Source organism: Octodon degus, unplaced genomic scaffold, assembly GCF_000260255.1.
Source record: "Octodon degus isolate 3935 unplaced genomic scaffold, OctDeg1.0 scaffold00003, whole genome shotgun sequence".
Lineage (NCBI taxonomy): Eukaryota > Metazoa > Chordata > Mammalia > Rodentia > Octodontidae > Octodon > Octodon degus.
The window spans coordinates 2,057,592-2,072,280 of record NW_004524579.1 but is presented as its reverse complement, the minus strand read 5'-3'; the positions used below and the strand labels follow the sequence as shown (position 1 = coordinate 2,072,280).

The 14,689-nt window shown below is 42.3% G+C and overlaps 1 protein-coding gene across 1 annotated transcript in view; it reads left to right on the top strand.

Moving 5' to 3' along the window:
• Chst9 (carbohydrate sulfotransferase 9) overlaps positions 1–14,417 on the top strand; it is a 274,314-nt gene extending 259,897 nt beyond the window's left edge. The window contains exon 4 of the mRNA XM_023714043.1: positions 12,700–14,417. Within this exon, the coding sequence (XP_023569811.1) occupies positions 12,700–13,788 (1,089 nt within the window). The 3' untranslated portion in view covers positions 13,789–14,417. The remainder of the gene's footprint in view (positions 1–12,699) is intronic.
• The last annotated feature ends 272 nt before the right edge of the window (positions 14,418–14,689 follow it).

The following is a 14,689-nucleotide window of genomic DNA, read 5'->3' as shown; positions in this document are numbered from 1 at the left end:
AACCAGAAGCAGCCAGTGCAGTGTACTCCCGCAGTGTCCTGCCACTCTCACACTTGGCGTGGCTGCCCCAGGGCTCAGTGGCTGTAGACTAGCAGGCAGTGAGGGTAGCAGGGGTAAGGTGCCGCTGTGCAGAGCTGTGCCTTGCTTCATGCCAACACCCCAAGCTCCATCATTACCTTAATTCGGTGTTTCCTTGGACTCCTCGACCGCCTTTGTGCTTGTTTCTGCCCCTCCTCCTACCTAGTCACCAGCCAAAGCTCTCCATGTTTTCCAGTCTGGAAGCCACAAGGACATGCACTGAGTGACTTCTGGGCAGTGTCCTGCTGCAGGTCCACTCATCTATTGCTGGTTGACCTGTGGATTACCCATCTTTAAGTAGGCAGTCCTGCATCCACCCTGAGCCAGCTCACATCCAAGGGGCCTGCTGCCATGGTCACTTCAGTATGAAGGTGATGTGCTCAGGATTGAGGGAAAATCCAAGAAGAAAGGCAAGCAGATAGAGTAATGCTTGGGAATTTGGGGAAACTAACTACATGGTAGGCATGCGTCAAACACTACATCATAGACTATAATTGCATTTGTCTAATGAATTCTCAAAATGACACATTCCCTGAGTGTTAGAGTCAGAAGAATGAGATTTTAGTATAGCCCTTCATAAAATGGTCCAAAGAAGTCCCTTGTCCAATGCTGGTGGCAAATGTGAGCATTACTTCCTCTTAACAAGGAATTCTTACAAATATGTAGTTTAGGACAGGTCAGTAGGACCCAGGTTCCTCCTCGCTCTTCCTTTCTTTGGACTTATTTTATATCCCTGGACACAAACACAAGTCCAACAGTAGTATTGGGATTCCCCCTTTCAAAACAAGAAAGCAGAGCATCAGGAATACTGGTTGACTCTGTGCCCACACTAGTGCTGCCTTCCCTACTGCCTTCCCTCCTAATGTCTCCTTGCACTCTGGCCAGATATCAGATTGCCTGCCTGACACCCACAACTCCTGTCTGCGTGGGTCCCTCCCACCCAGCTGGAACAGCTGGCATTTCCAGACCTCCCCTCCCAGCAGGCTTCAGCCACTGCCAGTAGGACTGGGTGGAGAAACTCCATGCACAGACTCTATGCCATCCCCGAGAGCTGCTCAGTAGCCCTCAGCTCCTGCCCAACCCATACTAAAGTACCTCACAATTTTTCCTGTGTCTGCTGCCTTGCTTTTTCTAGCTTAGGTCTCTGTACTGCACCCATTGTCTTCTGGAATCAACTTCAAATTAACGTCTTGCACTCAACTGGTTGACTTGGGTTCTGTTTCTAGGAAAACAAAATGAAGACTCTGCCCCAAAGTCATCAACTCATAGGTGATGATTCTGAGCTAGGCATCCAGCTCCACAGTCATTCTTCATGTTTGCTGATCTACACAGTCACAATACTCCTGGTGGTGCTGCAGTTTTCTTCGTTCACTTTCAGTCTTTATTTTAACCTATAAGATCATCTAAAGTCCCTCCTCCAAGATGACCCACATCTCTAACCCCATGTGCTACCCTGATGCACTCAGGTCAGTCCCCAATTCTAGTATTACCTCAGAGACTTTGCTGCCAGGTTGGGGAAATCTTTTGATTTCAAATGTATGCCATAACACAGCCCACCCCCAACAGAGAATTTTACGCTTAGGTGTTACACTCAGGGCACATGGTTCCCCCACTACACCATAGAAAAGGAGCAAGAACTCTGCCTGGCAACCGAACTCTCTAAGTCTAAGTCAACGTGTTGGAGCCAAGGCACCCTCTTCCATTCCCCCTACAGGATTTTCTCTGATGCATGTGTTATTGTAGGAATGCATCTTAAAGACAAAGGGAGGAGAGGCTATTTGACCAATTCAATGTTACAAAACTATAAACACTTTGAAATATTAAGCAGCCATATCAAAAATCTATCAGATACCTGAAAGCCAATGAAATGTTAACATCCTTTTTATGAGTATATATTTGTGATGCATAATAAATGCATCCATTGTGGGGAATTAGTACCTATTCATACACATCTTGAATCTTTTCACTTCCCTTCCCCTCTTCTCCCTTTCACTTTCTCTTATTCCCAAATCCCTTTCCCATCCACAAAATGTCTATGTTGAAACCTTAATGCTTGATGGGGAGATAGCTCAGTGGAATAAGTGCTTGACTGGCAAGTGAAAGGCCCTGAGTTCAATCCCCGGTACCACACACACACAAAAAAAAAATCTCAGTGCTCAAACACATACTCTTTCTACCTCTTTCATGCCTACTATAACAGATTTTTCCATTCCTGTCCATGTTTGACATATGAGACAACAATATAGCAATATTCTGAGTACATTTCACCTTACCAAGTTTCAACTTTATATTCTGCTACACAAAGTTAACTGAGTAGGAATTAGAGAACTAGACTATATTCTTGACTTTTTATTGGCTTTATAGAGCAACCTGGGGCCAGTTATTACATGAGTCTATCTTAATTTATCTGCAAATTTAAAAAGAAAAGAACATCCTCATTTTTCCTACAATACTTAGAAGGAAGATAGAATGATAAATCTATAACAGCATATTGAATCCCTTGGGGAAAATGCCTTATCTACTTATATACACTAAGATGCTGTCTCTTTTCACCTTTGGCTGGTCTTGCCAAACCAAAACACAGCACTGTTCTCTATGGAAAGTTACCCCTGACATCCACATTGTATTCCATTCCCAGTCTTCACATTATAAACTTTTTGGCTTCAGGGAAGAAAGAAAATAGAGAGAGGAATTAGATCCAAAATTGAAAGAACTAGAAAATAAAATCACAATTGTTATCGTTGTATCCAAGGTCACCATCAAAATTAGCTTATTGGATCAACTAGAGATTCTCATAGTAGAGAAATTGCTGTTGTGCGTTGAAGCAGTTTAAGTGTTTCAAAGAACGTATTTGGGAGAGGGTGAAATCCACCAGTGTCTCTTTTATCCTCTAGCACTACTCGTTCATTATTCTTTAGCATTGCCCACAACAGGGCTTTCTTCTCTTTTGTTTCCTTCATTGGCCTTCACTTCAGTAGAGCTTTTCTTTCCCAATTCTTCCTACCGATTGTCTTCATTGTTCTCTCTTCTGCTACTTCCTCTTCATTACCACCGAATGTTTATCACAGACTCTTAACTTTGCTCAGTATCACAGGCAAGAGAAGGAAGAAGAGATGGAGAGTGAAGAAGGAAAAAACCCTAATACCTTCAAAATCTTGTCACACCGAAGTTACTCACTCAGTAAATAGTCATTGACTACATCAATAAAAGTGCTTAACATTTGTAGAGAACAACATTCTTGGTGTTAAGCAATGTTTACCTGCATTTCCTGTAATCCAACTACACTACGCAGTAGATGCTTATTATCTTCATTATACAGACAAGGAAATGGAAGTTTCCAAAGCCAAAGAGATTAACCAAGGTTATGCAGATAGAATAACAGCAAGAAACCTCTTCTCCCTGACTCAGAGATCCACATGTTTGCACCAGTATAACAATGTATTGTTGGGTGCCTGCCTCCCATCTGTCCATTTATTGAAGAAATATAAAGGCCGGCCAAATAGCTCAGCAGATTAAAGTGCCTGCAAGCAGGCACAGAGGCTGGGGTTCGATGAGGCAAACCCCTGGGGCGCACTGAGGCAGCAATTGAGATTGGGCATGGTGACACACACCTGTAATCCTAGCTCTTGGGAGGCTATAAACAGGCAGATCATGAGTCCAATCTAGTAGTGAGACCCTGGACACCCTGTAGACCCTTTTCTAAAATGAAAAGGAAAAAAAAGAGAAGAAAGAAAGAAAGAAAGAAAGAAAGAAAGAAAGAAAGAAAGAAAGAAAGAAAGAAAGATATTGCTTGATGTAGGAGGTAAGTCAGAGTGCACAGTGATTGCTTAATATTTTTAAAATGTATTGCAATAACAGGCACATTGCCATTAATTCCCTCAAATTCTCCTTTTTGTTGAGCATGCTTGTCCCGTTGTTCTGGACACTTTCTGAAGCAGTTCTGGCAGTTCCCTTTCATAGGTGTCATCAGCTGCCTCTGCTTCCTGGATCAATCCAGAAGAGTGACCTTTTGTGGTAATTCTGATTTGAAGGTAAGAGCTAGAAGTCACGCAGTGCCCAGGTCATCATATAGCATGGATGTGGACACACTGTAATGTTTTATCAACTTTTCATTGGTTCACTTCTGAACAGGAGCATTACTATACTTTTGATCACACTCAGAACTGATTCAGAAAGTGACAGCAATGATGGAATACCCATGTTTAAAGTGAAGGGGAAAATTAGGAAAGGTATTAATAGCAATGTATCTGTTGCTTTACTCATTTTTAAAATGTAAACACGCATCACGTACTTTGATCTCACCTTGAATATCTAACTGAAAACAAGTTACACATGACTAAGAAGCTTGAGATATAGCTCCACGGAGAGCTGTGTTAACTTAGATGAGTTAACCTTAACTCTCTGCACTTCAGATCCTTCATCTGTAAAATGAGTATTTCCATGTTCTCTCCTTGGGTCTCTGCAGTGATTAAATCAGCTCTGCACCCTACACTTTTAGCTGGGTTAAGGACACTTTTAGCTGAGCAAACAAAATGGAGACCAGTGGAAAAAATAAGTCAGAGACAGGAAGTGGAAGTAGTTCTGTCTGGCTGCCTTGCCTCCTAGAAGCTCTCCTTCCTTCAAGCCAGGGTGTGCTGCCTCTTGCTCCTGGTCTCCTGGCTTCGTTATCTTCCTGTTTTATGGATTCTATATGGACCCTGACTCTGTAGTTTCTTGTCTTTGTCTTCCTCTCCTCCTGACTCAAATGCTGCCCTGTAAGATTAACGACTGACTCTATCTTGCTTGCTAAACCCCAACCCATACCCCAGCACCTGGCACCCCCAGAGTGCTCCAGGAAGCACTGGCTCAGTGAGTGACTGCAGGTAGGAGAGTTGGGGAAGGACATGGAGGGAAGGAGCTGAGGCCCTAGACATGGGCAGCCTTTACTCTCACTCTTCCCCTTGGATGGCACTGTGACGAGGTCACAGACTTCACCCCCTCCGAGTCTTCCACTCAGCGAGGCGTCGAGGGACTGGCTGCTGCTCTGCCTCCACAGAAAGGTCTGGCTTCAGAACATCACATCCTTCCCATCATGCTTCCTGTCCTCACTGGATGGGGCCTGAGGAGGTCCTGAAGGAGGGGAGGGCTCGACTCACCCTATTGACAGGATAATTTGTAGGATCACTAACTTCTGTCACAGAAAAAGAGTTTTTGGAGTGAGAAGCATAAAACAATTTATTAGGCAAAATCAAAGAAGAATGCACTCAGAGATAGTAGAGTGTCACCCTCAAAAGACATTATGCAGGCCTATGTCTGGTAATCTAAGCAACTACTTTAAAGACAACAATGTGTAGTATAATCCCCACTGTTCAGTTCCTATCATCTTGTTTTGAAATTCTGTATTGCTTTTATTGGGTGTTTTCATTCTCTTTAAAAATAAATAAAATAAAAAGACGGGCACATTATGTTATGGGATTCGGATTTATGTTATTTGAGGTGTCTTCACACAGGTGATTTGGGGTGTATATTCCAGCTGTGTATCAGGTCCCCCACTTGGCGGGCTAGGCTGGAGCGGAAGTCATGTGACTGCTTTCAGGATTAGCGAGAGGATGCCCACTTAGTAGTGCTGTCTCCTCTAGGAGGCAGGTCTGTAGCAGAACAGGCACAGGTTCAACTTACGGGTGAAGAGCGTGGGCCCAGCTTACAGCCTTACTGAGTCTCTAAGACCTTTAGAACATTTTTGAGTGAGTGCTTGAAAGGTCTGACTTCAGAAGCCTCGTGAGCTTGAGCAACTTCGTGTCCTACAGCTGCCGCTTCAGGGGGAAATTTTAAGCACAACTTTTAAGTTCCAGTTTGCCTCATCTGCTTTCTAACTATTTTTATTTTATTTTATTTATTTTTTGTACTTTTATGGAAAGGTCTACAGGGGGCTCAGGGTTTCACTACTAGATTGGACTCATAGTGGTTCTCCTGTTTACAGCCTTCTAAGTGCTGGGATCACAGGCCCGCACCACTAGCCCAGTCTCAATCGCCATCTCAGCGCGCCCCGGCACGGCAGACCCATCTATTTTTTATTCTTTGAGTCCTACCTTAGAATTAAGGACTAGAGACAATCAGGCCTTCAGGATGATGGGAAGAAACATAACTATGCCCATCTAAATCCAAGTAAATCACAAAAGATATATTATTATTAATAATAGCATCATAAAATTAAACCAGTGAAGTGCTCAATGACATGAAAGAGGACATAAGCACCATCTAATCACTAATATTATCATTATCAAACTTGCTTACTGTGCGTCAAGGTCCTCCCACCTGCACGGACACATCGGCAATGTCAAGGACCCTCAGAAATGGCACCATCCAAACAAGCGTGGAGCCAGCGTGAAAGACACGTGCCCACCCCACTGACTTCACGATCTTGCAAAGAGTATGCGGGGGGCAGCAGGACCCACTCTTCTCGCTGCATCTCCGGCACAGACTAGAGTCGTGGGGGCGCCTGACTTGACTTGTTCAAGGAAGAGCGCAGAGTCCTGGGTCCCGTAAGGCCGGAGTGGAGATCTCGGCTTCGCAGAACCACGGTCGCCTGCTCGCCCATCCCAGGCCCCGCTCCCCTCACCCCGCTCGCACTGGGGGAGTGTGCCATTTCCTCTTCCAGGCTCTCCCAGTCTCTGCAAGGAGCAGTAAGAGCAGGAAAACTCATGTTACTGCAGAAAAAAAATTCTGGGCTCACGAGCAGCCCCCTTTCCTTATGCTATGTCCTTTCGATCCGTGATTCATATTCTTGAGACTCTATTTTGTCATCTGTGAAATGGAGGCAGAAGAACTCCATGCGGCCATGGGCAACAGTGTGCGCTGCTGGTCCAGCGTGCGCCAGGCGCCTGGTGACACCAGGCGCTGCCGTGGGTGCTGCTCTTCTCCCGTCATGGCCCTCTGGGCACCCGACTTCAGCCAATGTCCCCAGCGTCTCCCAACCTGCACACCCAGCTCTCAGTGCTGATCATTGCCAGCTCCCTCAAAGGCATCTCCGAGATCTAAAACTGAGGACAGCACGTGCCAGCATCCATCCTTAGTCTGCCATATATCCGCTACTCTGAATTCCTCTTCCTGGGTATCTTAATTCTCATTCTGTGTATTTCCTTAATCCTCACTCTTCCAATGTGAACTTTCTAAACTTTGTCCCAAGGAACTCCCTTTTTCTTCATTTTTAACTCCTTGTCTTATGCCCTCTTACAAGAATTCTTGATGACAGTCACAGTGTCCTGTAGGGGAATCTCTTTCCCTCAGTTGCATCTTCCAACTCTTCATTCAAAAACTCGAATCTGAAAAAAAAAAAAATCTTTAAAGTTTTGGGGCTGCAGAGATGGCTCAGTGGAATAAGTGCTTTCCTGGCAAGCACAAAGGCCTGAGTTCAATCCCTGGTTGCACCAGAAAAAAAAAAAAAAAAAAAAAAAAAAAAAAAAAAACAACTCCAATCTGTCACTGCCTCGTTGAAAATCCCTATGTAGTAGAGTGCAGACCTTTTGTAAGGGGTCGGACTGATTCCCACCCCTGCGGGCCCCTCACAGTCCTCTGAATTTGATCTCCCGGTGGGCCCCTGGTATTCTGCACACAATCCTTCCCCGTCCTGGCTTGCCACCTGATAGCTTCCCCACCCCATTCAAGATTACTTTAGGCACCGCTTCCTTTACCAATTTCTTCTCCTTTCACTAAGGTACTTCTCACTTTTTTTCATAAACTGCTTATTTTGATCAACCGATTTGGCTTCCTCCAAGGGTCACAGATTGTCTCTGTCTCATCTGTGGCATCAAGCACAAAGCTGATGTGTGGCAGGCTCTCGGGGACCTCAATGAGAGAAAAAGAAAAGCAATTAATTACAATGCTGAGGATCATCGAGGAATTCGCAGGGAGATTGCTTGATATGAAAACAAGATTTCAAATATATTCCAGTTGATGAGTATCTCACACATTTTACCACTTGACTTACTTGAATTCTAAGTTTTATCTGTAGTTATGTGTCTTTCAACTAACTCTGTACCGTCCACACCTCAAAGGTATTTATGGAAATCCATAGCTGAAGCGTACAACTGTGGCTAGGAGTTGTCCATCAGAAATATCAAATGACAAAAAGGATCGGGAGTGACATTACTGTCTTCACAGATGGTACAGTCTAATCGCTAATGCCATTTTGAAGGGAATAAAACCACTCTTTGAAGGTTTGGATGGTTTTCAGGAAAACAATGAAATCAGTATTTTTATATTGACCTGGAAGAATTTGAAAGTTCCCAAAAGAGGGAGAAGATGGGCAGGGGACACCAAAAGCAGGGGTGAAGGAAAAAGTCAGAGCATGTCAAGAAAGAGGAAGAGGTCCCATACAACCAGGCTGCAAGTGCCAGCTCAGGAGACGGGACTTTAGTTTGTACCTATAGTACTGGCACAGAATGCTAAGGGATAAAAAATAAAACTTTTGGAGATTAACTCAGTCATAATTTCAGGGAAACTAATCCGGAGGATACTAAAGGATATTCAATTGAGAAGTAATAAATTTAAAAATCATAAAAACACATTAGGAAATATAAAGCAGCTAATTTTTTCTCATTGTTCTCAGTGCTCAGATTTTGTGAGTGTGTGTAACCAGAAAGTAACAGAACAATTTCAGAAATTAAAAAAAAAAAAAAGAGTTCAAGAGGCCCTCAGGACCACTGTAGCTCAGAGGGGGCTGCTTCCCATATCCAAGGAAAATGGAAGTCTACGATTTCACTTTTTCTTGTTGGTGTTATTGTTCTATTCCTTATGATGATGGGAGTGGGAATTCATAAGTCTCAGATGTAACATGTCATTAAGTTTGATTTTATGTGGCTCCAACCTCTAAGGTCTGGAACTCTTGGTCAGGATCAGAGGAAATGGAAATGGTGAAAGGGTGAGGAGGAATGACACCAAGTGCTGACAGGAGATTCCATAAAGTAAATATGAAGCTGACAGACAGGTTGTAGGAGAAGGCCTGGTGGTCACCCTGGAGGTGCAGGGAGCCCCAGTTTCGTCAGAGTACAAAGAAATGACTATCACTAAATAGACTGACAGGAAAATTAAGTCTTATTTATAATGACTGATGGAATCCTCCACCATGTAGGCATTTTTCGGGTAAATGAGTCCTCACAAAGCTACTTGGTGCACACGGCCTCACAGCAAAGAAATGCTTCATCTGTTTCAAGTAAAGACTAAGTTGACATCCCTATGTGACATTTAAGTTGTCTCTTCTTACTACAACATTCAAGTCCACCATTTTGTTTTTCTTCTCAGAATAGAAGTTTTCACCAGAACTTGTCCCTTATTTCTTTAATTACCTTTGTCACACACTAGTTTTGGGGTCCCCAAATGCTTCTCCTGTCGTGGAACACCAGTGGAGCTTGTTGAAATTAGAGCCAGGAGCCTCGCCCTCTGAGAGTCTGACTCAGTACAACCAAAGAAAGGCTGCAGAACCCACAGCACTGACAAACACCCTGATCCCCAGGGGGTCAGGGAGGCCTGAACGACTTTGCCCCAGTGTGACTCAGCAGGCAGGTAAGACTACCCACCACCACACCTACTTCAGCACATGTGGCTCTGCAGGTGCATTTTGTTTACTATTCTGCTAAAGATTTGTTTGAGCACTGATTTTTCAGTTCCTTGACAACAATTGGTGAATTGTTTACCTAAGATAAACTTGACTTTTTGATGAACCCTGTTTATCTTCAAGATCAAAAAATATTTGTTTCAAAGCCCCCCATTAAATCATAACCACACATATTCATTCCGCTATTACTTATTGATCATCACCTAGGTGCCTAACCCTGTGCTAAGTATGATAGAGGACAAGAATGATAAAATCCGTGAAGTTATATTGTGGTACCATGGAAACAGACAGAAAAAAATGAAATATGTAAAATCACTTCACAGTGTGATTAGTGCTGTGAGAAAAATCAGCAGGGTCCTCTGGCAGAGAATCTTGGGGACTGTGGATTAGACAAGGTGGACAGTGAAAGCCTTCCCAGCTAAAGGATGAGAAAAAAAATGTGCTAGCTACTCATAGCCTCCTTGATGGTGTAGTGAAGGTAGTCAGAGTATATTGCAAAACAGGAAATAACAGTGAGCTGGAAGGTGAGGCAACAGTGGAATGAGAGCTGGTGAAATAAGCACTGTCCATACAGAGCAAAGTGGAAAGCTCTTCTGCTAAAGGACAAGTGGCCAGAGAAGAGAGTTCATTAGATGTCAGTCACAGGATATAGTAACAAGAGCCCAGATGAAGAGCCCAAGGCTGATTTAGAAGGCAGAGTCTTCAGTACATGGAGAAAAGGGACCAGTGCTAAAGAGGCAGCAAGGAGACCAACAGAGGACATGGGTATCTCACAGAAGCAGCGGGCTTGCTGGGAAATGTCCCAAAAGCAGAGAGGACTGCAAAGAAATAGCTCCCTACCCTCTAGCCTCGGGACAAGTACTTCCAGAAAGTGAGATTTCATCTACTTGAAAAAGTGCAGCAGGGGATGCAGAGTAGGATGAGGGTCATTTGGAGGAAGTCCAAATGGGAAACAAACATTCCAGAAGTCTCCAGACATTAAAGGACATTTGATGACTAGAGAGTAGAAGGTCCACATGGCACAGCCAGAAGACTAATTGTGTTTTGTTTCTGTTTGTTGAGCGGAAGAAAGAACTGATTAGGGGTATGTGCAGAGACACATACATTATAATGGCGAGCATAGTGGGTAACTTGGGAAATCTTGAAATTTGCTAGGTCACTGGGATAAAATAGCATCACTATGACTATTAAAACAGCAATAGTACTAGTTGTCATGCAAAATGGTAACAGAAGTAGAAATAGCACAGCAGTTTCATTTCAGGCCTTTATACTGTGCTAAGTACCCCTGCAATACCTACCCATGACCCTATAACTTTTTTTTTTTTTTTTTTTTGGCGGAACCGGGGATTGAACTCAGGCCCTTGAGCTGTCAGGCAAGTGCTTATTCTACTGAGCTAGCTCCCTGGCCCAGACACTATGATGTTTCAAACTTATGATCAAGTTGTATATTATTGGTGACAACTTTATAGAGTATAAAGCATTGATAAGAACAAAGAAGGAGCAAGGACTTTAACATGATAGAGGTCCCCACAGAAGACAGCAAACAAACGGTTTCAAAGTTAAGAACTCAGATAGATGACTCAGGGCTGGGGAGATAGCTCAGTGGCATAAGCACCTGGTAAGCACAAGGTCCTGAGTTCCATCCCCAGTACTACCAAAAAAAAAAAAAAACCAGATATATGATTCAATAGTATAAATGATCAGAAGGAGCTCTTTTATAGGATGATACAAGTTGCTAAATGGTATTAGGGGTCATTCACAGGATCTTCTTGCCTTAGAAAGAACCAGCCCTAAATCTCAGCTCAAGAGTGGCTCCATCCATAGGTTTATTCCTGTGAATTTTTTTTAGTTAGCTAGAAAATTCCAGCAGCCTTGAACACTTGATGCCATTAAGTCATTCATTCAATAAACTGCAAGAGCAACTATAGAACACTCTCAACACGGGAGATATAAATTGTAGATGTAGAACTTTGCTCACCACACCTCTACCCTGAGGCTGCTGGCACCATATGTTACCCTCAGCATTTATCATTTATTTGTTTACTTTTCCAGTAACATGCACAAAACACTGTACATTGCTTTCCAGTCCTGTCTTCTCTGCAAGTGTGCTAAGTTTAAATGAGATCATCTTTCAAAGGCTTCTTATTTACCCAGAGTAAAAGATAAACATTTTGTCAAACAAGTTTTGTTCCTGTCAGAGAATATGACACTGCAAGTCCCCACCCATGCCGCTCTTCATTCAACCACAAGAGCTGTAAGAAGAACAGATGCAGTCAAACGAAGAGTACCTGTGAAGGGGGCTGACTCATCCTACAATCAAGAGCACTGAAATCTTTCTACTATTGGTGGGGTTTTACACAGCAGAACATCAACTAGACTTACATTAGGCTCCTTCATTATTCTTCTCTTAGGAAATAAGGAAGGCCTTATGCAGGCATGAAATTATATAACATTGTGTCTGTACTTCCTAAACTATTGTGATAAATGACTTTAGAAAAGCAAAACATTTTTCAAGGGGGGAAATATATCACTTTTTGCAAATGCTTAGAAACTGAACTGATCATCAGGATTCTATAATTAGCCTTACTACAATTTTCAAGTTGTAATTCATGACTTTGAACTATTCCGCACAGAAAATTGCCCACCAGAACAAGAACCATTTAAGTCCAACTACATCTCTTATACACTTGGGCACACTAACTAAATCAGTGCTTGAAGTAACACCTTCCCTAATACCTCAAGAATCACTGACACACAGAATTGGTTGCATTCAATCACACTGCAGTCAATGTCAGGGTGAAAATCCAGGGCTCTTTGCTCTCCATCCTGTGGATACCAGATTTGGTTTTCCATTGTGTTCTGTGAAGATGCAAAATGATACTCAACATGCCTTGCTAAACTGTTTCTGGCAGCCTATACAAAATATGGTATCTCTCAGTAGTATTTTTAAACAAGTATGCTAAGTTTCTTATCTACTATACCGACATTTATGAATGTGTTTCCAACATTTCTCCTTTCTATTTTAACAGAACTCTAAGTTTCACGTGCCTGAGTTTCTGAAGGAGAAAAAGGAAAATATCCTCAACTCCCAGAGACCTTCTATGGACTTAACAAAGATCAGCATTTCACAAGCAGAGGATCAAGCCTTGCCTGAGATCACAGGGTCGTCAACAAGTAAACTGGATGAAAAACATCAAGGAACTAAGATTCTTTCAATGCACTCCAGTGAAATAGATTGGCCATTGGACATTCGACCTTTAAACAAAAGTTTAGTCAAAGACAACAAATGGAAAAGCACTGATGAAACCCAAGAGAAACGCAGGTCCTTCCTTCAGGACTTTTGCAGGAAATATGGCACAGTGAGCCATCGTCAATCACATCTTTTTCATATGGTGTCCAGGATCTACGTAGAAGACAAACACAAAATCTTATACTGTGAGGTGCCGAAAGCTGGGTGTTCCAACTGGAAAAGGATTCTGATGGTACTAAACGGGTTGGCTTCCTCTGCATACAACATCTCCCACGATGCTGTCCACTATGGGAAGCACTTGAAAAAGCTAGATAGCTTTGACTTCAAAGGGATATATACTCGCCTAAACACCTACACCAAAGCTGTGTTTGTTCGTGATCCCATGGAAAGATTAGTGTCAGCATTTCGGGATAAATTTGAACACCCTAATAGTTATTACCACCCAGTATTTGGGAAAGCAATTATAAAGAAATATCGACCAAACGCCTGTGAAGAAGCATTAAATAATGGATCTGGAGTCAAGTTCAAAGAGTTCATCCACTATTTGCTGGATTCTCACCGTCCTGTTGGAATGGACATTCACTGGGAAAAAGTCAGCAAGCTCTGCTATCCATGTTTGATTAACTATGATTTTGTAGGGAAATTTGAAACTTTGGAAGAGGATGCCAATTACTTTCTACAAATGGTTGGTGCTCCAAAAGAGCTGAAATTCCCCAACTTTAAAGATAGGCACTCTTCTGACAAAAGAACCAATGCTCAAGTGGTTAGACAGTATTTAAAGGATCTGAGTAGAACCGAGAGACAGCTAATCTATGACTTTTATTACTTGGACTATTTGATGTTCAATTATACAACTCAGTTTTTGTAGCCTGCATTCATTTTCTAAAACATGTATTTACTTACCAATGATGGCCTCAAATCAGCTACTGTACTTTTCCTATAATTCTCTGTATGAGGGAAATTTAACTAAGTGCAGTTGTCTTGATTTAATGGCGATTTTTACCAAATACCATGACAGCAATTGGCAGAGAGCTCCAGGAAAATCACCTAACGGACACATGTAAACAACTTGAGTTGCTTTTAAATGTTTGGAAAGGAGATGCTTTGGCATTTTGGATCATATTGTTGAAGCAATAACCTAGCCAGCTGCTACATTAACTAAAACAGCCTCTTGCAATCATAGAATAAGAGGTCTAAAAGAGCATGAATGTGTATCTATACTCTGGAATTAATTATCTAAAATGCATGGATATATTTTTAGCAGTTTATGGAACATTCATCAAACCATTGGACAGTTTACTTACACCCTGGAAGTCTTTGTAGTGACTATAATGATAAATTCATTTTGAAATGATATTTGGAATTGGGCATTCTACATTAAGTTGGAAGGCACTGTATGATTTACAATATGGCAGTGTAGCAGAAAAGCTAGAAGAGGCTATGACTTTTTATATTTAACAGCCAATAAAAATGCACAGCATGCTAAGATCAAAGCAACAAAAGCAACCTTTTTCTGTCAGAAAACCTTCAAGGAATTGATTGTGTTTTCTTTTGAGCCCTCCATGAAGAGACCAAATGAAGACAAGCACCGAAGTTCTTCATTTCTGAAGCAGGCAGTTGAGAGGTTTAGGCCTCCTAAATGTGCTCCTAATTCCAGTTTAATTGGACAGAGGGGAAATTGTTTCAGGATGGAATCATCATCAAAAACAAAAGTTGCCATTCTGAATATAGACCTCGAACAATAACAGAGTTTTATAAGAAAATTATTT